At 36.6% G+C, this 25,993-nt stretch overlaps 1 protein-coding gene across 1 annotated transcript in view; it reads left to right on the forward strand.

Moving 5' to 3' along the window:
* Positions 1-25,993, forward strand: part of EFCAB13 (EF-hand calcium binding domain 13) — a gene marked incomplete at both ends in the record, with an annotated part of 116,625 nt that overhangs the window by 39,003 nt on the left and 51,629 nt on the right. Inside the window, 6 exons of the mRNA XM_080714096.1 lie at positions 7,994-8,137; positions 10,502-10,576; positions 13,011-13,154; positions 14,164-14,235; positions 16,930-17,073; positions 18,256-18,324. Coding sequence (XP_080570222.1) covers positions 7,994-8,137; positions 10,502-10,576; positions 13,011-13,154; positions 14,164-14,235; positions 16,930-17,073; positions 18,256-18,324 — 648 coding nt within the window. The remainder of the gene's footprint in view (positions 1-7,993; positions 8,138-10,501; positions 10,577-13,010; positions 13,155-14,163; positions 14,236-16,929; positions 17,074-18,255; positions 18,325-25,993) is intronic.

Below are 25,993 nucleotides of genomic sequence, written 5' to 3' on the forward strand. Positions count from 1 at the left end.
GAATATGGACTCTAGATACCCAAAATAATCTTGAAAAAGAACAAAGCTAGAAGATATATATTTTCTAATTTCAAACCATATAAAGCTACAATAATTGAAACAGTGTAGTACTATTCTAAAGGCAGATATATAAACCATTGGAGTTAAATAAAAGCCTAGAGCTAAATTCTTCCCTATATTATCAAGTTATGTTTGACAAGGTTTCCATGAACATTTGGTGGTGGAAATAATAATCTTTTAACTAAATATTGTTGAAACATAATAATTACATGGAAAAGAATAAAGTTGGACCCTTACCTAATCCCATATACAAATATTAACTCAAAATAGATAAAAGACCTAAATATAAATCTTAAGACTATAAACTTTTAGGAGAAAATCTGGGTCATAAAACCTCACAACATTGAAATTGGCAGTGATTTCTTGGATATGATTTCAATGGCACAGGCAACAGAAGAGTATACAAACTCCCTAAAAAATAAAAAAAAAATTGTATATCCAAAGACAATGTAAACAGAGTTAACAGTTACTAATAGAATGGGATAAAATATTTCCAAATGCTATATCTGAAGGTATATTAATATTCCAACTAGAAATCCTAAAAATTAACAACAATAAAGGCAAACAATACCCTTTAGAGATAGGTAAAAGACTAACATAAGTAATGAATCTCCACAGATAACCAATCTTAGTTGTCTGTTGGATGGAAAACTTGTTTCTCTGGTTCTGGTGTGTGTTACCTATTTCTTCTTTGTAGTTAATCTCTTTGAGTATTTTCTCTAGTGCTGGTTTTGAAGACATAAATTCCTTCAGTTTCTGTTTGTCATGGAAGCTTCTTATTTCTCCATCTAATTTGATAGAAAGTTTTGCTGGGTAGGAAATTTTTGGCTGGAAGTTGTTTTCTTTCAGAGTTTGGAATATGTTACTCCAAGCCCTTCTGGCTTTCATGACTTGGTTTGGGAAGTCTGGAGTGATTCTAATTGGTTTGCCTCTGAATGTCACTTGGCCCTTTGCTTTTGTTGCCTTTAAGATTCTCTGCTTGGCTTCCACATTGGTCATTTTGACAATGATGTGGCGTGGGGATCCTCTTCTCCGATCCTGTCTAAAGGGAGTCCTATACGTTTCCTGGACCTGCGTATTGACCTCTTGCTCTATGTCTGGAAAATTTTCTGCTATTACTTCCTTGAAGAGATTGTTGATCCCTTTGGTTTCACTTTCTTTTCCCTCCTCTATTCCAATTATTCTTAGGTTAGCTCTCTTAAAATGGGCCCATATTTCTTCAATATCAGATTCCTGCTGTTGGATATTTTTTTCTAGATTAGAAACTATGCGTTCATTTTTGGAATGATCATCTTCTAAGAGCGAGATTCTGTTCTCCATGTGGTCTAATCGGTTGTTTGTGCTTTGAATTGAGGCCTTTACTTCATTAATTGCATCCTTTATCTCTTTTTGGCTCTCTCTGAGTTCTTTTTGAAGCACCTCTATTATTTCTACAGTTATTTTCCTGATTTGATCTTCTAGAAATCTCTGATTTTCTGTTTTATTGGGTTCTGATGTTGTGGGCTTGTGAGCATTCATTGCTCCAGTATTATTCCTCTTTCCCATGATTTCGGAAGTTTGTGCCTTCTCTGGGCTCTTCCCTTGGGTCACTATGACTTCACTTAAGGTGCTCTGGATCTTGAGTCAGTAGTATCTCAGACCCCACTACTCCTTTACTGGGTTGTATCACAGAGTCTCCGACCCAGAGAGTTGATAGAGGCTGCTTTAGACTGTGGGGGGTGCCAGGTTGCACGTTCTATGGTGTGATATCACTGCCACCGCCCCTCTCCCACTGGGTCAAGTCCCAGTGAGTACAGTACTGGGATTTCTCTACTGTGGCCCGCAATTTGACTCACTGTTCTTGAGTACGCAGATGTAGCTGTACTGAATTCGGTGAATTCGGTGCTGCTGCCGCCAGTGGCAATATGGCGCCGCTGCTACGCCCTCGGCTGTGGGACTGGCGTTTTTTTTCTTGGTTTTGATTTCCACTCTGAATCCCTGCAGCGTGTGCTGAGCTCAGCCACTGGGAGCTTTAGATGCCCTCTGCGCCGAGAAATCTCGCCTGGCTGTTCCGCAGCGGCTCCCCTCGGCTTGCTGTGGCCGTCCCGTGAATTCGCCAGTGCCGCCGGCAGTATGGCGCTGCTGCCGCGTCCTCGGGCGTGAAGCCGCGTCCTCGGGCGTGAGGATCTCCTCTGTGGCTCTGTTCTCAGTCCACTTTCTCTCTGGAGCCTGGTGATTTTTTTTTTGTTTCTCTGGTGATGTTGTTTTCTGGCTATGAAAGGCGCTGATTTTGTGGTAATGGAGATTTGTTGTTAGCGGAGCTCTTAAGCCCCGCTTTTCTCGGTCGCCATCTTCCCGGAAGTTCTGAAGGAATTCTTTTAAAGCAATGGTTTTTAAAACATTCTTTTGAGACAAAGCCCAGATTTATAATACCTAATTTTGATAGACCTAGGCTAGATAGACATGCCATTTTTTTTGGATAGATATTTAATAACTCTGTGACTCTTAAGCAGTTCTATGGCTAGTTTTCAAAAACTTGCTATATCAAGTTAATAATAACTAACCTGCTTACCTTACAGAGTTGTCAACTGAATTTTTATAAACTGAAAACTGCTACATCAATGTACAGCGATACTTAATGAGATCAAATAGATCATTAGCCCCATTGATTAGAAAATGATTGGTGATATGGTTTTTAATTCTGTATAAGGAACATATTTGAATGAATTGTTGGTATGGTTTTGTTTTGGAAAAAAGTTTTATTGATATATAATGTATATATATATATATATAATTGACATATTCACTGATATTTAGTAATTTATACAGTGTATAACTGTTATCACAATCCAGTTTTTTGCTTGTAATGGTTGTTTTTATATAAATAATTAGATATTTTCCCAGCAAGATTAAAATGAGAAATTAATGACAGTAAGTCTTGCTGGTTTAGTTTCTTCTGCTTATTCATATGCTAAAAAAGATAGACTTTTTGTCTCTTTCTCAAAGATTTTCCAGATAAGGAAAAATTATGCAAAGGAAAAGACTTCCTTTTCTTGTGGGTCTGGGGATGAAACCCAGGGGCATTCGATCTCCGAGCTACACTCCCTGCCCTGTTTTTTATTCTTTATTTTGAAACAGGGTCTCTTTAAGTTACGGAGTGCCTCACTAAGTAGCTAAGGCTGCCCATGAACCGTGATCCTCAGGTCTCAGCCTCCCAAATGCTGGGATTACAAGCATGTGCCACCATGCCTGGCTTACTTCCTTTTATACCTAGATGAAGAGTCTGATGTTAAAAGCTACATTATAATTTGTCCTTCCTTATGGATGTAAGTGTGTAAGTGTCTGGGTCTTTTTTTTTTTTTTGCGGTACTGGGGATGGAACCCAGGGGCATTCTACCGCCAAGCTACACCCCCAGCCCTATTTTTTTTTTATTCTTTATTTTGAAACAGGGTCTCAGTGAGTTGCAAAGAGCTTCACTAAGTAACTGAGGCTCTCTGCAAACCGTGATCCTCCTGTCTCAGCCTCCCAAATGATGGGATTACAGGCATGCGCCACCATGCCCAGCCTGGATTTCTTAAATATACTATTAGAAATCTATTTCTTGAATGCTTCAATCTGTTGCCATTCATTTACCAACTTATTGTTCCATTGTTGTTCTTATGAAGTAGTATCTTGATAATACCTGACTCTTCTTTTTTCCATTATACTATTTTTAAATTTTAAATTGTAGTAAATAACATATAACATTAAGTTTGCCATTTAATTTTTAACTGTGAAGCTCAGTAGTGTTAGCAGTAAGTGTGTTCACATTATTGTGCAAACAGTCTCTAGATCTTTTTCGTCTTGAAAACTTATGCTATTTTTTTAATTGGTACATTGTAATTATACATCACAGTGAGATTTAAAGCTACACAAACATATTTGCACATTATATCTCTTGGTGTTTTTTCCTCTGCACTTACTGTCCCTTCCCTTTGTATTATGCATGCTACTGAGATTGGTAGTAATACATTCATATACAAATATAATATTTTTGTTCTATTTTTTTTCTTTATCCTCCTTTCCTCCCTTCCTTGTCCCTGTCACTATTTTACTTGTCTGTCTCCTTATTTTCATGAAGTCTCTTCCTTTTCTTTCCTATTTTTCAATGAGTTTCCAATGAGTGAAAGTATGTGTCCCTTGTTTTCTGAGTCTGGCTTTCTGAGTGTGGTGTTCTTCATTTCCACCCATTTTCCTGCAAATGACATGATTTCATTCTTCTTAATGCCTGAATAAAACTCTATTGTGTGTATATGCCAGTTTCTTTATCCATTCACCTGTAGGAGGTCACATAGGTTGGTTCTATAATTTAGCTGTTGTGAGTTGTGCTGCTATAGACATGGGTATAATGCCGTGTCTCTCCTCTCATCCCAAGAGTTTCCTGAAATGTAGAACTTGCATTGCCTCACGAACAGATTAGTAGGATAGCCAAACCTTCCACTCCTCTCTTCCACTGTCCAGAAATACCCTGATGTTTTATATATTTAGTTAATCACTGTTTCTCATGTTTGTGTCTGTCTGCATCTGAAACCTCAGTAATACACATACATCCTGAAGTTGGAAAATGGCAGCTTGGTTGCTTTGAAATGAGCTATTATTTGCCTAGAATAGGGAGTTGATTATGGCAACTTTCAAGGAAAGTTCAAACCACTCTTCTATCTGGAAATGCTGATGCTCAAAGAAAGAATAGCTATGATTGGAGTTAAGTTTTATACTTTTGTTATTAGTACTAGTGGTTGTGGAGATTCTTGTCAGGGCTATATTGAGGGGTATACTGCTCTCTAAATATTAATCATAGCCAAAGAGCCTTGTAGTGAAATTGGCCTATTCTCTCAAGTATATAGCTCTTTAGATGCACCTGAATCAAGAAATAGTCTGAGTTAAAGAAAGAGAGCCCTGTAGGCCAGACATGGTGGCACAGGCTTGTAATCCCAGTACTTGGTAGGCTGAAGCCCTTTGCACTTAGTGAGACTCTATTTCAAAATAAAAAATTAAAATAGGGCTGGAGGTATAGCTTGGAAGTAGAATGCCCTTGGGGTCCATCCCTAGTACAGAAAAAAAAAAAAAAGAAGAAAGCCCTATGAAAAACTGAATAAGAATTCCAGTAGTAGAGCCTTTTTTTTTTTGGTGGTGGTACTGGGGTTCCTGGAAGCCCTTCTACCTCCGGGCTACACTCCCAGACCTATTTTTACATTTTTATTTGGAAACAGGGTCTCCTAAGCCAGCGTGCGCAGCTGGCTTCGAACCTGTGCGATCCTCCTGTCTCTGCCTCCCAAGCGCTGGAATTACAAGCGTGTGCCACCACGCCCAGCGTGGTAGAGCCTTTTATACTTATGTGACAACACACTGCTAAGTAGTAGAAGGCTAGGTAAGAGAAGGGGTCTTTGTTAGTCATCTTATGAATTGAGAACTATCTTTGCTGGCCATGCATAGTGGTCTGGTCCCTCACTCTATCTTTTTTTTTTTTTTTTTGTCCTAGTTCTCTCTGACAGATTACTTTAACTTCACTTCAAGAATAGAGGATTAGAGACAGATCTCTTCTTTTATCTGTGCTCTTTATATAAATCTTTCCCCTGATTTCTGCACTTCTATGTTGTGTTGGATGCATAACAAGCGACTGAATGAAAAATGTTTGTTTCTCTTCCCCTGGGGTGGCTGCAAATGATTTTGTACCCCATCTCAAATATGCTTTAAGATGACATCCTGTTTTTAATGTTAAAATTAGAGTTTTATTTTATTTTATTTATTTTGGTAGTACTGGGGGTGACACCCAGAGGCTTTCTACCTCCGGGCTATACTCCCAGACCTATTTTATATTTTATTTGGAAACAGGGTCTCACTAAGTTGCTGAGAGCCTCACTTAAGTTGCTGAGGCTGGCTTCGAACCTGTGTAATCCTCCTGTCTCAGCCTCCCAAGCGCGGGGATTATAAGCATGCACCACTATGCCCAGTTTAAAATTAGAGTTTTTAACTTTTTTTTTTTTTGGTACTGGGAATGGAACCCAGGGGCTTTCTATCTCTGAGCTATATTCCACCCCATTTTATTTTGTATTTTAAAACAGGGTCTCACTGGGTTGCAAAGGGCCTCACTAAGTAGAAGCTGAGGCTGTCACTGAACCGTGATCCTCCTGTCTCTGCCTCCCAAATGCTGAGTTTACAAGAATACGCCACCACGCCTGGCTGAGTTTTTAACTTTTAAATGAAAAAATTTTCACTTAAAAATTATTTGACAAGATAAAAACAGTACCGGCATTTGAGAGACTGCCTCAGCTACTTAAGTGAGGCCCTTGCTTACTCAGTGAGACCTTGTTTCAAAAAATAAAGAATAACCCGGGTTTGGTGGCACACGTGCTTGGGAGGTGGAGACAGGAGGATTGCTCAGGTTCGAAGACAGCCTCTCTGGCTTAAGAGACCCTGTTTCCAAATTAAAATATAAAAATAGGTCTGCGAGTGTAGCCCGGAGGTAGAAGGGTTTCCAGGAACCCCAGTACCACACACACACACACACACACACACACACACACAAATTAGGGCTGGGGGTGTAGCTCAGAGGTAGAATGCTCCTGGGTTCCATCCCTAGTACCGTAAAAAAAAAAAAAAAAAAAAAAAAATATATATATATATATATATATATACACACACACACACACATATGTCTTTCTATACTAATTTACATATAAGAATCATAGTTTAAGGGATCACTTTGAGAATTATCTAATTCAGATATTATTCTTTTTTTTTTTTTTTTGGTGGTACTGGGGTTCCTGGAAGCCCTTCTACCTCCGGGCTACACTCCCAGACCTATTTTATATTTTTGAAACAGGGTCTCCTACGCCAGCGCGGCTGGCTTCGAACCTGCGCGATCCTCCTGTCTCCGCCTCCCAAGCGCGGGGATTACAAGCCTGCGCCACCACGCCCGGCATATTTTATATTTTTGAAACAGGGTCTCTTACACCAGCACGGCTGGCTTCGAACCTGTGCGATCCTCCTGTCTCCGCCTCCCAAGCGCGGGGATTACAAGCGTGCGCCACCACGCCCGGCTAATTCAGATATTATTCTGATCATAACTTTTTATTAGAAATCTATAATGATTTCAATTGACTTGAAAGCAGATGAACTATTAAGTGACTTTAATACCTTATGCTGCTCAGCTTTCTTGCTTTAATCAGCCATATTTTCTGTTAGAGAGAACCTATTTGAGTTTAGTTTGTTCTCCTTGTGTATACTCTATTTTTTGTTTCTTACTTTTCTCTCAAATGATATATCACCTCTACCTTGACAGTCAGGTGAATGCCAGTCTATCAACCCCTTTAGTAATTCTCTATATTTGTAAATAATTTAAGCATGCTTTCATTACTGTACAGATTTATGTGTTCAGATTTAATGGAAGAAATATTGTCCAATTTGTGGTAAATTCCAAAGCATTATTTAAAGAGATGCAAGATAGTAATTTCATTTTTAAGGAGTAACATTTATTTTTACAGAAATAAGCTAAAATGAATTTACCAAGGACTGAACAATAAATCACCATAAAATTGTGTCTCAATTTATCATTAAGGACTAAAGGTTTTCCTGCTCTGTTAATGAGAAATAAACTACTAGGAACTTTAACTTGTTGAATTAAATAGAGAAAGTTTATAATACTTTAATTTCAATATATTTTAATTGTGTTATCAGTGTAATTAGTTGTGGGATTTCTTAAGCATGGAGACTATATAGCAAAGTAGAAAAATTTATTTTTTACTCTGATTTTGATACTTGTTGATTTTTAGTAGTATTAAAGATTCTGGTTATACTTTTAGTATCTAACATTTCTGGTTACATATTCTTATTAATTTAGTGTTAGACCTGAAATTCATCTTAGTATTTCTATTTTCAAATTATATTTAATACTTCTTTGCATATTGTTTTTAGCATTGAATGATGTCATTGCTGCTATTGATAAAATTCAGGATGAAAATATTGATTATGAAGAAGTAAATCCTTGTCTTCAAAATTTTGGAATTTACCTCTCTAAGCCAGAATTCAAGAAGATCATGGAGTTGACTGGAGCTGATGGTAAGTGATACATTTTTAGGCAAACTGGGAAGTCACATTTGGAAGGAGGGCCACTCTACTATTTCTCTCATAATGACGACTTGTTTTTATTAGAAAAGTAAACCAGTGAAGTATAAGAAAATGGTCAAAATCTAATCATCTAGAAGGAACCAGTGTTATTAGTTTTTTCAGACATTTTCCTTTGACAATAGTACAAACAAACAGAGTTTATAATATTGCTAAATGACAAAATACAAGCTAGCAAATGAGGTGTTAAATGGTGCAAAGGACTCTTTATTATGTCAAAATATACAGTTCTCAATAAAGGTTTACCAGTTTAAGGTGTCTGTCCCCATATAATTTGGCATCAACTTTACTAAAAGGAAATGTAGAGAGTAATCTAGACAAATAAGTGGGATTATAAATGAAATAAAAATGGCTAGGAGTTGATGTTAAGGATAACACATATGCACTTATTAAAGTATTCTTTGTATTTGTATATATTAATTTTTTCACAATAAAAAGTAAAAATAAATACAAAATATCTAAGCTGTATAAAGCTTGTTTGGAGAAAATAAGACTTGTTCTTTAAGGCATTCACAATAACCTAGATAAATCCTATGTCCATTCATTCAGAGACCGAACTGTCAATTATTTCATTCAAATACTAATCACACTTAATTTTACTTAGCCTCAGATCTCAGATGATATATGGGCATGTTGAGGATAGTATGGCCATAAACTAAGACTGTTGATTCTGTATTTATTTGGATATATATATATATATATATATATATATATATATATATATATATATATATTGCTGTACTAGGGATTGAATCCAGGGGCATTCCACATCTGAGCAACACCCCAGCCCTATTTTCATTCTTTTTTTTTTTTTTGCCGGTCTGGGGATGGAACTGAGGGGCATTCGACCTCTGAGCTACACTTCCTGCCCTACTTCTTATTCTTTTATTTTGAAACAGGGTCTCACTAAGTAGCTGAGGCTGTCTGCTAACCGTGATTCTCCTGTCTCAGCCTCTGGAACGCTCAGCTATTTTTATTCTTTATTTTTGAAACAAGTCTCACTAAGTTGTGGAGGCTTCACTAAGTAGCTGAGGCTTTCTTTTTTTTTTTCTTTTTTATTTTTTGGTGGTACTGGGGTTCCTGGAAGCCCTTCTTCCTCTGGGCTACACTCCCAGACCTATTTTATATATTTTTTTTATTTGGAAACAGGGTCTCCTAAGCCAGCACACGTGGCTGGCTTCGAACCTGCGTGATCCTCCTGTCTCTGCCTCCCAAGCGCGGGGATTACAAGCGTGCGCCACCACGCCCGGCATAGCTGAGGCTTTCTGTAAACCTTCGATCCTTCTGTCTCAGCCTCTCAAGTACTGAGATTACAAGAGTATACCAACATGCCCAGCTATTTGAAGAAATTCTAATAAAATCTGGCATTTTATGAGCTAATTCTAATATTTATGTGAATAAGCAAAGACTAAGAAAAGCTAAGACATTCTTGAGCAAGTTTATAGGGGTATGTATATAGTGTTGTGGGGGACTTGCTCTCCTGGATATCGACACTGCTTAAAAAGCTATCATAATTAGCCAGGCGTGGTGGCACAGGCTTGTAATCTCCACACTTGGGAGGCAGGAGGATCGCTCAGGTTTGAAGCCAGCGGTGCTGGCTTAGGAGACCCTGTTTAAAAAAAAAAAAAAAAAAAAAAAGCTATCATAATTAAAACAGTGTGGGAGTGGCACAAAGATAGAGAAACTGACTATAGGACAAGATAAAGAACTTCCATGTTTGGAATCACATATAAGTGCTTTCATGCACATACATACATGGAAACATATAGCGACACAAAAAAATATACATTAAAAGTTTAGAATTTTGTACCCCAGTGAGAGATTAAGGATTTTGATCGTTTTGCTAAAGTGAATTGCTTTTTCCCTTAGTCTACACACACACACACACACACACACACACACACACACACCCCACTAATTATATGTATGTAATTATATATATATCTTTTTGTGGCAATGTGGATTGAATCCAGGTGTATTCTATCTTCAACCTATACACCCCAACCCCTTTAAAAATTTTTTTTGTTTTGAAACAGGGTCTTACTAGATTGATGAGAGTCTTGTTAAGTTGCAGAGGCTGGTTTCAAACCTGTGATCCTCCTGACAGTCTCTCAAGTATTGGGATTACAGGTGTATACTACCATGCCTGGCTAGTACCCATATATTTTTAATGGTTAATGTTATGTGATGAATATAATTATATCTTTCTGAATATATAACTTGATTTATATAATTCATTATTTGCTATAATAATTTAATAGTAAAGACACTAAGAAAATGTGTTTATTTTCCCTTTAGAAACAAAAAAAGTGAATTTTAAGGAATTTATTAATACCATGATGAACAACACAGAATTCTTCTCTGAAAAACTATGTAAGAATATCATGTTTTGTGTGTTGGTGTGGGAAAAATTGTTTGACCGAGTTTAGAAGATACAAACTTTTGTTATAGTATACTAAAAGAGCTAGTCATCTCACAGTTATCAGGCAAATAAATGTTTAGCTTTCTGCTGCTATGTTTGACTTTAATCTTCTCCATTGCTGATGCTTAATTTTTTTTTAAGTTCTACATAAAAGTGAATTGAAAGAAATAATAATCTTACTTTTTATACCTGCATTTTCTATATAATGTTAGAACCAGGTGTATCAGATTTATTTGGGGGGAAGATGTAAAATGTATTCTCATTTTTGGAAAGTGATGCCATTTAGTGTCTGAGTGCTAATATGCACAATTTCTGGTTTCAGCTGTTTTTTTTTTCTTTTTTTTTTTGCGGGTCTGGGGATGGAACCCAGTGCCATTTGACCTCTGAGCTACACCTCCTGCCCTATTTTTTATTCTTTATTTTGAAACAGGTCTCACTAAGTTGCAGAGGGCCTCACTGAGTATCTGAGGCTGTCTGCAAACTGCAATCCTCTGGTCTCAGACTCTCAAATACTGGGATTACAATTGTGTGCCACCACACCCGGCTTGGTTTCAGCTGTTTTGTCAGCATTTATTTTCATTTTGCTTAATTATTTGTATTTGTAATATAGAAATTTCAATTTCAGAGTTTAAAACTTTCTTAACACAGTTATATAGTATATTTTATTAATATTTGTGTATTTTTCTAATTCTTAACATTGTATATTTATGCTTACTTTTTCTTTTTTCATCAGATTGCTTTGGGAAATTATTTTTATTTTTTTGCTGTGCTGGGGATTGAACTCAAGGCCTTGAACATGCTAAACGAATGTTCTACCACTGAGCTACACCCTCAGTGTTTTTGTCCTTGTTGTTCCATACTAACTTTTAATAAAAACTTAAATTCCATTTTTGCTAAATACAATGACCAATTTTCTGCCTTAGTCTTAACAATTTTCTGCCTTAGTCTTAACTCTAGCAGCTTTAAATATTTTCAAAATACTTTTTAAATACTTTTTCTTTTTTCTTTTTTTTTTTTTTGATGGTACTGGGGTTCCTGGAAGCCCTTCTACCTCCGGGCTATACTCCCAGACCTATTATTACATTTTTATTTGGAAACAGGGTCTCCTAAGCCAGCGCACGCGGCTGGCTTTGAACCTGCGTGATCCTCCTGTCTCTGCCTCCCAAGCGTGGGGTGTGCCACCATGCCCGGGTAATACTTTTTCTTTTTGAAAATCTTTTTTTCCCTGTGATACTCTAATACCCTAACTTTCTTCCCACTTTCTTAGCCCTTTCTTTTTGTATTTGTTTGCTGGCTGATATTTTTTATGGCTGACTTTTAAATATTAGCATACTTCAAGCCTTCATCTGAGTCCCATTGTCTAAGGCTTTTCCAGAGTAATCTTACTGCTTTAAATAATACCTATATCTTTTGACTCCTCATTTATCTTAAAATTAATGTGTTCTCCAATAAACTTTCCCCCCCAGTCTTTGATATCAGTATCTACCCATTTGCTCAAGACTCAAATCTAGGAGTCTTACATAGTCCCAGTTTCCTCAGCTTTCCATTTAATTTGTTAAGTACTCTTAGCTTCATTTTCAAAATATTTCTTGAATTTTCCCATTTCTTATTATTTCCATCACTGTCAACCTTGTCAAAGCCACTGCTAACCCTTTTCTTTCTACAGTATCTTTCTGTTTGAGCTCTGTTGCTATATATAGCAACAGGATGATGTTTTATAAATTTGTAATAAATAGCCGAGTGTGGTGGTGCAAGCTTGTAATCCCAGTACTTGGGAGGCTGAGACAGGAGAATAGAGCAGGTTTGAAGGCAGCCTTGGCTACTTAGTGAGGCTCTCACAACTTAGTGAGACCCTGTTTCCAAAATAAAATATAAAATAGTCCTGGGAATGTAGCCCAGAGGTAGAAGGCCCCTGGGTTCCATCCCTAGTACCACCAAAAAAAAAAAAAAAAAAAAAAGTAATAATTTCACACTTTGTTCAAAACACTTCAGAAATTTTTTGCCTAAATTCTAATATAAACAAGCATCTTTCTATTGTCTTCAGTAATAGATTGGAAAGGAAATAGAAGTTGGAAGAATTTTGGGAAAAGACATAGAAGAAAAGCTAATATATTTTATCAGTTGGAAATGTTTGTGAATTCAGACTTTTGTAAATCTAAAGTTAAAGGAAATATGTAATTCAGATATTTTAGAATCCTTAAAGATACATTAGATTGGGTTAAGTATTTTGTGTTTTGATACTTAAAGTTCAGCCATTCATTTTTGCTATATTTCTTTTTGTTCTTAACCACAAAATCCTTAATTCATAAGTATTGCAAATAAGTTTACTATGTTAACTTCTTGGATAAGCATGCTATAAAACTTGTCTTTTCATTTACCCTTTAGTATTGCCAGATGCTATTGAAAACCTCCATAATATAAGCGAGGAGAAAATGGGTGTTTCTGACCTGTGGAATGTTCTGTCAAATTTAAATAGTAATTTAAAAAAAGATGAATTCCTAGATGCTATGAAATTAGCAACAGGTGATGGTAGGTATTCCTCCAGCCCTATTTTTAGTCTTTATTTTGAAACAGGGTCTCACTGAGTTGCAAAGGGCCTTGCTAAGTAGCTGAGGCTGTTTGCGAACCGCAATCCTCCTGTCTCATCCTCCCGAATGCTGGGATTACAAGCATGCATCACCACGCCTGGCTGTCTTTAAGCTTTTTTTTTTTTTTTTTTTCAGTACTGGAGATGGAACCCAGGGGCATCCTACCTCCAAGAGACACGCCAAGCCCTATTTTTTATTTTTTATTTTGAAACGGGGTCTCACTAAGTTGCTGAGAGCCTCGCTAAGTAACTCACTAAGTAACCGAGGCTAGCTTTGAACCTGCGCAATCCTCCTGTATCAGCCCCCAAGTACTGGGATTACAAGCATGCACCACCACACCCGGCTTGTTTAAGCTTTTTGACAAAGAATTTTTATCTTTAAACAGTTGAAAGTCTAAACTATGAGACCTATCTCAGTTTTATCTAGGACTATATATTCATTTTATATTTTAGGAATATGGATTGTATAGTTTCTCTTGATTGACAGAAATTGAGGGCTTAGCTTAACTTCTGTATTTTTAAGATTTTTTAATATAAAATTAATATTATGGTTATTAAAATATGAAACATTATATGAGTATATCAAATGATTTATATTTTTATAGATTGCTTAATTGGATTTGACTTTTGCTTAGTGAGGCTGATGGTTTTTTGTTTCTGGTTTTTGTTTGGTACTGGGGATTGAACTCAGGGGTAATTCTACCTCTGAGCTACATCCCCAGCTCTATTTTATTTTGCTTTTTAAATTTTGAAACAGGGCCTCATTAAGTTGTGGAGGCCCTCACTAAGTTACTGAGGCTGGCAACCAACCCACAATCCTTCTGTCTCAGCATTGCAAGTACTGGGATTACAGGTATGTGCCACTGTGCCAGGTATGGTACTATGCCAGCTAAGGCTGGTCTATTAAACATCCTATATATATAATCATACACACATGTATATTTTCCACAGAAGGTGACAAAGTAAAATTTGAAGAATTTTCAAAAGTAGTGAAGAATATGCGTGATGCCTCCAGGTTAGATGGTAAGTACTGGATTATTTGTGACTATTAAATTTACTTTTATTGAATAGGCTTTTTCCTTGTTTCTCCTCTTTCTTTTTTTCTTAGCATATTTGTTTATGCTAACTTCTGGTTTACATATTGGCATTGGTCTGTTGGGAGGCAGGCAAAATTTGGTTTTGATTAAAAGTTGAAAGCTTTTCTAATGAAAGAAAAAAGGCTTTTTCTAGAAAAGGAATCTATTTAAAGTTTGTTTAAATTTCATTTTGTTTCTTATGCTTTATGGAATGTTAGCTACTGGCTTTTAAATTCTCCTATATAGTTTTATGAATTAGTTTCTATTATTATAGAATCTCATAAATTTTCTTGCTGCTTCCTTTAGTAGACATTCCTCATAACCTTTCTTTAGTTTTTTTCCCCTGATTTACATGTGGGGGCTGGGACTGCTATCTTTGGAAAAGCCTGCTTGCTAGGTTGGCTGGCATATCAAACTTGGCTTTCAGAATGTTCCCCCATTACTAACTGATAAGGCTGATTGACTCTCTAGACTATGTGTTGGAGAGCTTGGAGGAGCCAAGATAATAGGCATAGTGTGAATAGAGTTTAGTGTGGTTTTTTGTGTATGAGTGTGTGGTACTGGGGAACTCAGAGCCATTCTACCTTTGAGCTACTCCTCCAGCCCAATTTTCTTATTTATAAACATGGTCTCACTAGGTTGACATGAGTCTCACTACCTGTTGAGGCTGTCCTTGAACCTGCTATCCTACTTTCTCAGCCTCCTAAGTACAGGAATTATAGGCCTGTGCTACCATGCCCAGCTTGAGTTCTAAGCTTTTATTGAATATATATACATAACACTTTAAAGAATTTTGGTCAGTGTTTGATCTTGTAGTTTAAAATTTGAGATGGAGCAGGAAATTCTAGGCAATGATCTGGATGAAAGGTAGTTTTTGGTGTATTTGCCTTTGGAAAGGAAGTGAAAGCTTATTGGAGTTAAGAAATCAAAGTGCTCCAAGGCTAGGACCACCTTTATTGTCCTTGGTGGAAAGAGGATTATGATCAATGTGCCCAAATCCTTAGAAAATGTGAAGGAGTGATCAGAGTAGTAGATAATGTTCTCAGGAGAGTGGAATAGTCAGATGACAGGCCTGAGCATCCAAGAGGATGGATAAGGTTTTATTGAAAGTTGAGTAAAAATGGCCTGACAGCGGCAGAAAACTAGAAAAATACTTCTCTGTTTCCTGGTCCTATGGTAGAATGAAAATTCTTCATTTAAGATTATGCAAGGAAATGGTGTTTTAAAGGGAAATAGAGTGTTATTTAAGACAAAGGAGCAAGCTGGTATAGGTTTTCAGGTTTTGGCACAGCTCAGATTGCCATCTGCATTTGACTTCAAATGATGTCAGGGGGACAGGATCTAAAGTACTAAGAAGCTATGATTACTATTTGCAAGTGTCTGTTGATTTTAATAATAATAACCATGATAATTTTTGCAGCTACAAATATGACATTTATTGAGGCCTTACATGGTTAACTGCATTAAGTACCTTCTATTCATTATCATATTTAATCTTCAACCTTGTGAGGTAGATATTGTTATTTTCTTATTCAGATATGAGACTACAAATTTTGTTTTTTGTTTTTTTGTGGTACTGGGGATGTAACCCAGGGGCCTTCTACCTCCGAGCTATACCCCCAGCCCTCTTTTTATTCTTTAATTTGAAACAGGGTCTTACTGAGTTGCAGTCACTAAGTAGCTGAGACTTTCCTCGAATGGCAATCCTCCTGTCTCAGCCTCCCAAATGCTGGGATTACAAGCATGCACCACCATGCCCGGCTGAGACTACATATAGAGTGCTTAAGTAGTCATAATTTGCTCATGGTCATACAGTTCAAGGTCGTAAATTCTGAAGCCATGATTTGACTATAGGTGTGACTTAACCATTCCTGGAAATAAGTTAAATTGTAGTTGATAGGGTACTACTGAGTCTTGGTAGAATTGAAAAGGAAAGGTAAATAAGTTTTTACTTGTTTCATATTTATGCTAGTTAGCTTTTGCAACACAGTGACCAAAATACCTGATAAGAACAATTTAGAGGAGGAAAGGTTTAGTTTGGTTAATGGTTTCAAAGGTTCAGTCCATGGTCAGCAGGCTCCAAGTCTTAAACATCATGGGGAAAGAGTGTGGTGGAGGAAAGCCACTCATTTATGGCAGCCAGTGTGAGAGAGAGGAATGGGACAGATATAGTTCTCAGTGATTCACCTTCTCCCCACCTCTGAACCTTGCTGCACTCTAGACGTGCTTTCAACACATGAGCTTTTGGGGAGGATATTCCATATCCAAATCAGACAATATTTTAAATTTCTCATGCTTCTAAAATATATTTTATTTATACTAGGATGAATTAGTTTTGTTTGCTACCATAGAGCCCTATGCAAAATAACTACTTTTTATAATTGCAGTGCAGAATTCAGCTATATATAAATCATTTTAATTGAGCCAACTTTATGTTAGCACCATAGAAATCTGATTAGCTGAAAATTCTTTGCATTTTATGCTACTAGACCCTAGAATTCCCTGATGGTTGAAATATTTAGATTCTTATTTTTCAATTCAGAATATAATAATAAACCATGGGCTGCTTCTAACAAAAGTCTTTAGTTATGGCTTTTTAAAAAAATGAGTTCAATTGTCAAATACCTTTTTAAATTTTTAGAGTTACAGGAGATTGTCTCAGCTCTTGACTTGCTTGAAGGTGACATGATAGCTGGGAAGAACTTGGAAGATTTTGTAAGAAAGATTGGGATTAAGTTACCTGAAGAAGCAGCCGAGAAAATTCTTCAATCAGATTTTGTTTCTGGTACGCATTTTGAATATTACTCTCAAGTGTTTTTTGGCACGAGTACCTAGGTATTTGCTTATGTTACTGTAAATATCTTTTAAAAGGAGGCCTCTCACTTTTAATTTCTTCTTTTGAAATTATAAGAATACTTTAAATTGGTTATAATATTTTAAATTATAAAATTAGGAATTTTATTAGACCATTCAATGAAATTTTTTTTGGTACTGGGGTTTGAAGTCAGGGGCATTCTACCCCTGAGCTATACCCCAAGCCCTATTTTTTTATGCTTTATTTTGAAACAGGGTCTCACTAATTTGTGGAGGGCCTCACTGTGTAGCTGAAGCTGGCCAAGAACCTGTGATCCTCCTGTCTCAGCCTCCCAATTACTGGGATTACAAGCATGTACCACCATGCCTGGCTCATTTAATGCAATATTCAAATACCACGTTTAATTATATATCCACTATTTATGCTAAAATGTAAGACAATCATAATGATCTCTGACTAATGTTTCCTTAGCCACCAAATTTAACAGATTAAATTACCCAGATAATTTAGGCACTGTTTTTACTAAAATTCTATAAAAATACCGTCTAAAAAGCAGTCTACAATGCTGGGCATGGTGGCGCACGCTTGTAATCCCAGCACTTGGGAGGCGGTGATAGGAGGATCACGCAGGTTTGAAGCCAGTCGTGCTGGCTTAAGGGAGCCTGTTTCCAAATAAAAATATAAAAACAGGTCTGGGAGTGTAGCCCGGAGGTAGAAGGGTTTCCAGGAACCCCGTACCACCAAACAAACAAACAAACAAACAAACAAACAAAAAACCCCAAAAAGCAGTCTACATTTTGGGGAGGGTAGGCTTGTTGAAATCCTCTCTTCTCACAGATATTTTGACTTAGTGAGTGAAGAGCAGCTTGAGAACTTAAGTTTGAGTATAAATTCTAACTTTGCCACCTTTGGTCAAGTGAAGTTATTGTACCTTTCTTGGTATTATTTCAATTATGGGTAGAACTGGAATTAGTGTATCTGCAACCTTGTAGGGTTATGTAAGGTATAATGGATGGAAATGAATCCCCAAGTACCTTGTAAGTAAAATATTCAATAAATATATAAATTTTTATGTTGATTTTGATACTAGCCTTTTAATATTACATTGTTCAGGAGTTTTCATTTTTTACTTCCCTCTTTTCCCTATTGAAGACAACATGGTGAACATTAAAGACTGTATGAAGGCTTTGAAGGACACCCAGAAGTTTTCCAATTTTGTTGGTAAGAGCTTTTTAGTAAAACTTTTAGAAGGCAGTAATGTAGAACTCATTCAAAGGTTAGTCAATACTATATTTGGTACTTAAATATTCTTTATAGTATCTACGATGGTTTGATTATGGTTTTTCTCCTCTGAAACCCATGTTGGATTTTGTGTGTGTGTGTGTGTGTGTGTGTGTGTGTGTGTGTGTGTGTGTGTGTGTGGTACTGGGGATGGGCTCTAGGGGAATTCTATCTCTGAGCTACATCCTTAGACCTATTTTTAATTTTTTTGTATTTATTTATTTATTTTGTTGGTACTGGGGTTCCTGGAAACCCTCTACCTCCAGGCTACACTCCCAGACCTATTTTATATTTTTATTGGAAACAGGGTCTCTTAAGCCAGCTAAGCTGGCTTCAAACCTGTGCGATCCTCCTGTCTCCACCTCCCAAGTGTGGGGATTACAAGCGTGCGCCACCATGCCGGCTTATTTTTTATTTTTTATATTGAAATAGGGTCTCATTGAGTTGCAAAGGACCTCACTAAGTAGCTGAGGCTGGTCATGAACCTCAGTCCTCCTGTCTCAGCCTCTCGAATACTGGGATTACAAGTGTAGGCTACCACACTAGGCTCTCATGTTGGATTTTAATATCCATTGTGAAATATTGAGAAAGTTGAAACTTCACCTGATTATCATGTTAGAGGTGGGATCTTTGGGACCTGATTAGAATTAAATAAGGTCATCATGGTAGAGCTCTCATTATTGAATACTGATGGCTTTATAAGAAAAGAGAGAAGCTTGGGTGTGGTGATGCATGTTAGTAATTCCAGCTACTTGGGAGATTGAGCAGGAGAATTGTAAGTTTGAGGCCAACTTGGGCAATTTGGCAAAACTTTGTCTTAAAATAAAAACCAAAAAGGTCTGGGAATGTAACTCAGTGGCAGATGCCTCTGGGTTTGATCCCCAGTACAAAAAAAAATTCACACACACACACATACATATGCATGCATGCACGCACATGCACACCCACACCCAAAGGGCACACATATATGCATTCCTTGTCTCTTACCATGGTTGGGACCTGACTAGCAAGAAGAACATCACCAGATATGACCCTTTGACCTTGTACCAGAACCCTGAGCCAAAACAAACATATTTTTAAACATAAATTATCCAGTGTATTATTATGTTATTAGCAACAGAAAGTAGACCAAGGCAGTTATCTGCAAAATGTTCATTTCATCTGTACTTGAAAGTTTCCAGTTATAGGGAACTTACTATATTTTATTTTTAGCTATAACATTTGTGCATGTATATTTGTATCACTTTGAATCTCACTATGATGATCTCATCTTGCACCAATAAAAAGTATATAAAAGGAATTGTTCATTTGTGATTTATCACAATGGTGTAATATTTTCCAATGGTCAAAAATCACCTTTTTATATACTAATGACATTTTAAAAATGTTTTAAAAAGCAAAATGTCCAGAAATACAAGAAATATAAAGTACAAATCTTGTAATGTTACCTTCTGGAACTATAATTTACAGTTAGACTCTTTCTTCTGTTAGTAACCTTCCAAAAATACCTAAAGAACTCTTATCTTTTCTTTCCTTCCCACTAAATTGATCTTTTCTCTAGACAAATTTTTCCACAATTCTTCACCACCAACCTGTTTTGAAAGTTCTTACTGGACTAGTGATTATATCATATCATAAACTGATTTATTGAATAAGTGGTTCTTTATCCTTTTCTTTCGGTGAATCCTGAAATACCTTTTAGAAATATATTTTTAGCGCTGGGCGTGGTGGTACATGCTTGTAATCCCCGTGCTTGGGAGGCGGAGATAGGAGGATCACGCAGGTTCGAAGCCAGCCGCGCTGGCTTAAGAGACCCTGTTTCCAAATTTTAAAAAAAGTGTAAAATAGGTATGGGAGTGTAGCCCGGAGGTAGAAGGGCTTCCAGGAACCCCAGTACCACAAAAAAATTTTTTTAACAGCCAGGCAAAGTGGCACACACTTGTAATCCCTGCACTTGGGAGGCTAAGACAGGAGGATCACACAGGTTCAAAGCCAGCCTCAGCTACTTAGTGAGGCTCTCAGCAACTTAGTGAGAACTTGTTTCCAAATAAAATGTAAATAGGCCTGGGAGTATAGTCCAGAGGTAGAAAGCCTCTGGGTTCCACCTCCAGTACCACAAACATATATATTTTTAATAAATGAATTCTTTTAAAATATTATTTCATTAGTGCATTGCAAAGATATATCTTATTGAGTTTAAATGCAAACAGCTCTTGATGTATTTCCTGCCATGTCCCACCCACTTTCCCCTCTTTATTCCCTGCACATGTTAATAAAATTGGTAATAAAGCCTTCACACATTGCCATGGTATTATTTGAACCTTTTCTCTTAAAAAAATTTTTTTTATTGGTGCAATGTATTCATACATCATAATGGGATAAAAAACTTGTGTAGACATACATGTACACATTGCCCAGTTAGCCCCTACCTAATACCCACCCCATTCTCTCCCCATCCCTCCTTCCCATGCTTGGCTTAGTGGTTGACATCTAATATTATAGCAATTTATCCAAAATTAACAATGATAATCTCATATAACAGATTCATTTGTCTGATATCAAGCTTTTGATCACTTAGAGATAACATTTCAATATTTCTTTTTGCTTTCTTTCTTACCAGAGGATATTTTTTTCTTTTTTTTTAAGGTGAAACTATCATACATTTATTTATTTTTTCCCCAGAAAAATCTATCCTAACATGAAATATGAACTCAAAATACCCAAAACAATCTCAAAAAAGAACAAAGCTAGAAGATGTACATTTTTTTAAATTTCAAACCTCATTGAAACAGTGTAGTACTGCTATAAAGGCAGATATATAAACCAGTGGAGTAACATAAAAAGCCTAGAAATAAATTCTTCCATATATGGTCAAGTTGTTTTTGACAAGGTTTCCAAGAACATTTGGTGGAGGAAATAATTATCTTTTCACTAAATATTATTGAAAAATAATAATTACATGAAAAAGAATAAAATTGGACCCTTACCTAACACCATATACAAATATTAACTCAAAATAGATAAAAGTCCTAAATGTAAATCTTAAGACTATAAACTTTTAGAAGAAAACCTGGGTCATAAAACTTCACAACATTGAAATTGGCAGTGATTTCTTGGGGATATAATTTCAAAGGTACAGGCAACAAAAGAATAAACAAACAAACTTCATAAAAAATAAAAAATATTTTACATCCAAAGACAATGTAAACAGTTAAAAGTTACTGATAGAATGGGATAAAATATTTCCAAATGCTATATCTGAAGATATATTAATATTCCAAATAGAAATCCTAAAAATTAGCAACAATAAAAGCAAATGATACAATTTAGAAATAGGTAAAAGACTAAAATAAATAATGAATCTCCAAAGATTTTTATTTTATTTATTTATTTATTTTTTTTGTGGTACTGGGGGTGGAACCCAGAGGCTTTCTACGTCCGGGCTATACTCCCAGACCTTTTTTGTATTTTATTTGGAAACAGGGTCTCACTAAGTTGCTGGAAGCCTCACTGAGTAGCTGAGGCTGGCTTCGAACTCATGCGATCCTCCTGTCTCAGCCTCCCAAGTGTGGGGATTACAAGCGTGCGCCACCACGCCCAGCTCTCCAAAGATTTTTACATAACCAATAAACACATGAATATCACTCATCATTATCATAATATAACATCATTAAGGAAATACAAATAAAAACTATTGTGAAATACTACTTCACATTTGTTAGGACGACTGCTTAACATGAATTACCCTGCTCCAGCCCTTTACCTTCAGTCTGTACTTGTAAAGTGTGTTTCTTGTAAGCAGCAGATGGATGGATTCTGGTTTTTAATCCATTTTGCTACTTTATGTCTTTTTATTGGGGAATTGAGGCCATTTACATTCAGTGTGATTATTGAGAGATAACTTTTAATTCCTAACAAGTTAAGATTTTATTTCTATTTGAAATGCTTTTTATTCTTCTTTGCTTAGTTGTCTTCTGGATGGAAAATCTTGTTTGTCTGGTTCTGGTGTATATTACCTATTTCTTCTTTGTAGTTAATCTCTTTGAGTATTTTCTCTAGCGCTGGCTTTGAAGACATAAATTCCTTGAGTTTCTGTTTGTCATGGAAGCTTCTTATTTCCCCATCTAATTTGATAGATAGTTTTGCTGGGTATGAAATTTTTGTCTAGAAGTTGTTTTCTTTCAGAGTTTGGAATATGTTACTCCAAGCCCTTCTGGCTTTCATGACGTGGTTTGGGAAGTCTGGAGTGATTCTAATTGGTTTTCCTGTGAATGTCACTTGGCCTTTTGTTTTTGTTGCCTTTAAGATTCTCTGCTTGGCTTCCACATTGGTCATTTTGACAATTATGTGGTGTGGGGAACCTCTTCTCTGATTCTGTCTAAAGGGAGTTCTATAAGTTTCCTGGACCTGTGTATCGACCTCTTGCTCTATGTTATTCTCTGATTCTGTCTAAAGGGAGTTCTATAAGTTTCCTGGACCTGTGTATCGACCTCTTGCTCTATGTTTGGAAAATTTTCTGCTTTATTTCTTTGAAGAGATTATTGATCCCTTTGGTTTCACCTTCTTTTCCCTCCTCTATTCCAATTATTCTTAAGTTAGTTCTCTTAAAATGGACCCATATTTCTTCAATGTCACATTCATGTTGTCTGATTTTTTTCTAAGTTATAAATTATGCATTCGTTTTTGGAGTGATCATCTTCTAGGAGCAAGATTCTATTCTCCATGTGGGCTAATCGATTGTTTATACTTTGAATTGAGGCCTTTACCTCAATGATTGCTTCCTTTATTTCTTTTAGATTCTCTCTAAATTCTTTTAGAAAGTCCTGTATTATTTCTACAGTTATATTCCTGATTTGATCTTCTGGAGATCTCTGAATTTCTTTGTTATCAGGTTCTGATAATATGGCATTGTGGGCATTCATTGCTGTACTGTTGTTCCTCTTTCCCATGATTTCAGAATTTTGTGCCTTCCCTGGGTCACTACGACTTTACTTAGGGTGCTCTGGCTCTGTATCTCGAGTCTGTTGCAATCTTAGCTGCCACTACTCCTTTACTGGGTTGTATCGCAAAGTCTCAGACCCAGGAAGTTAATCGAGGCTGCGTGAGAGCGTGGGGGTCCCGGACTGGGCGTTTTCCCATGGGGAGCTGAGACTAGGGTATGATATCTCTGCCACCGCTACTCCTTCACTGGGTTGAACTGCAAACTCTCAGACCCAAGGAGATCAATGCTGCGCAAGTCCCTGGGAGTGTAGTACAGGGATTTCTCCTTTAGGGGCCGCAATTTCACTCACAGTTATTTTGCCCGCCAATTTGGAGCTGTGGCAGGATGTGGTGAACTCGCTGCTACTCCTGGCAGTATGGTGCCGCTGTCATGCCCTCGGCCATGAGGCTGGTGTATTTCTTTTCTGGTTTTGAGCTCCATTCTGAGTCCCTGGAAGGTGTGATGAGCTTTCTGGGAGTTTTAGACGTTCTTTGTGCTGAAATAACTGCTGAATCACACCCGAATGATCTGCAGCTGCTCACTTCAGCTCCTTGTTTACGTCTCCTCTCTGGAGCCTGGTGCTGTGAGGGAAGATGGTGCCGGCGCGGCTCTGCTGCCACATTGCAGGCTTGATTTATTTTCTGGTCTCTGGTTGTTCTTCTAGTCTTTTTTTTTCTCTGTCCCTTGTGTTTACATTTTTATTTCTCTGCTGATAGTGTTTTCTGGCTACGAAAATCGCTGATTTTGTGGCAATAGAGATTGAGTTTTAGCAGGACTCATAGATGCCGCTTTACTCGGTCGCCATCTTCCTGGAAGCCTGAACCTTTTTTCTTAATTAAGGAGGTTGGCTTTGGGCATCCTAGCCCAAATGCATGCTAAGCATGAAAACTGTAATTATTTAATCTGGACAAAAGTAGTTGACAGGAGCAAAGGGAATAGGGAATGAGAAGAATTTGGGGTTTGGAGGGTGTTGTGAATATTGAAGGGAACTTTTTATTAAAATGATGAGCTCATTAACAGAATAACTAGAGAAACTTTCTTAAACACTGGACAAAATAATTTTAAGCATAAAGAAAGGGATTATTTATAATCACCAGAGATTATAAATAGAAAACTATTGGAGTGGAAAAAACTATTCAAGGAGAGTTACAGAAACTTATTTTCTGGGGGCTTGGGGGAAGAATGGACTGTACTACTTATTTAAATGACCACCTGTGGCTAGTGAGTACCATATTGAATAGTGCAGATCTAAAATGGGCCGCCAGTTTTATTTTTATCCTTAAAAGATTTGGATTCACGGACTGAAATATGTGTTGTATGTATACTGTTTCTATTTATAGCATTGAATGAAACCATCAATGAATTGGACAGGATGGAAGAAAGTTATCAGTCTAATAAAGACAAATATTCAAATGTACATAAAAATACTGGTGGAAATTATTTTACTGATGACACTCTTCAAAAAATAATTGATGATGATGCCTTTGGGGGTGAGTGGATTAAGAAACCAGCAGTTTGTAATAAACATTTCTTCTAAATCTTTAGTTTTTTAAATTAAGGGAGCTCTGTCATGATCTTTCTAGTCCAAAAGTTCATTACCATTCTTCTAAATTTTTATCAAAGGATTTCAAACTATTTTACCAACTGCTAGTTAGGTCTTAATACTTAGGTCCTAAATAGCACCATAAATTTGCTGGAACACGGTTTCCTATAGATCAGAATTTAGGACTATACCTTATATTACATCCATAGATATTTTGTTATAATAGTATTCAATGACTGAACAATCTCATGCCTAGATTGTAAATAGATTTCTGTAAGTAAATCCCTTTCTCTTTATGTGTCTGACTGCCTGCTGCTTACCTGTCCTTCCTTCCTTCCTTCCTTCTTTCCTTCCTTCCTCTAGAGAAGGTATTGTTGGCTAATTAAATTGAAATGCTTATTGCTATAGTCAATTCTTAAGTATTTTTTATTTACAATGACTTTACCTCATCCATCTATACTCTTACCTCAAATGCACTCAGATGGATCTTTTCTATATCTAGAGAGCCATTTCCTACTTTTAAATTTAACTTCACTAAAGAGTAAAATAAAAATTGTCCCTAGGGGATATTTGGCAATGTTTGGAGACAATTTGGGTTTTTAGAATTTTTAAGGAAGGAATATTGGCATCTAATAAGTAGAGGCAAGGGATGCCGAACATCATACAATGTATGGTGCACCCTTGTACCCAAATAGTTATCTAGACTAATATGTTAATAGTGCTGAGATTAAGAACTATATATATGTATATTCATATAATTATTTATTTTTTCAGTAGTAGGGATTGAACCCAGGGGCATTATACCTCTAAGATACACCCCCAGCCCTACTTTGTTTTTATTTGGAAATCTGGTCTTGTCTTACTGAGTTGCTAAGGCTGGTTTTAAACCTGTCATCCTCTTGTCTCAGCTTCACAAGTACTGGGATTACAGGTGGGGGCTACTGTGCCTGACCAGAAATCTTGTTTTAGAGTTATAAAAGTGACCAAATAAAATATTTTAAGATATTTAATAGGTTAATTGTTTTGTTTATCCTACTTAGATAAAAATTCAAGGCAAATATTATTATTTTTTAACCTCCCATTGT

The sequence above is a fragment of the Muscardinus avellanarius genome (genome assembly GCF_963383645.1).
Source record: "Muscardinus avellanarius genome assembly, chromosome: 16".
NCBI classification, from domain to species: domain Eukaryota; kingdom Metazoa; phylum Chordata; class Mammalia; order Rodentia; family Gliridae; genus Muscardinus; species Muscardinus avellanarius.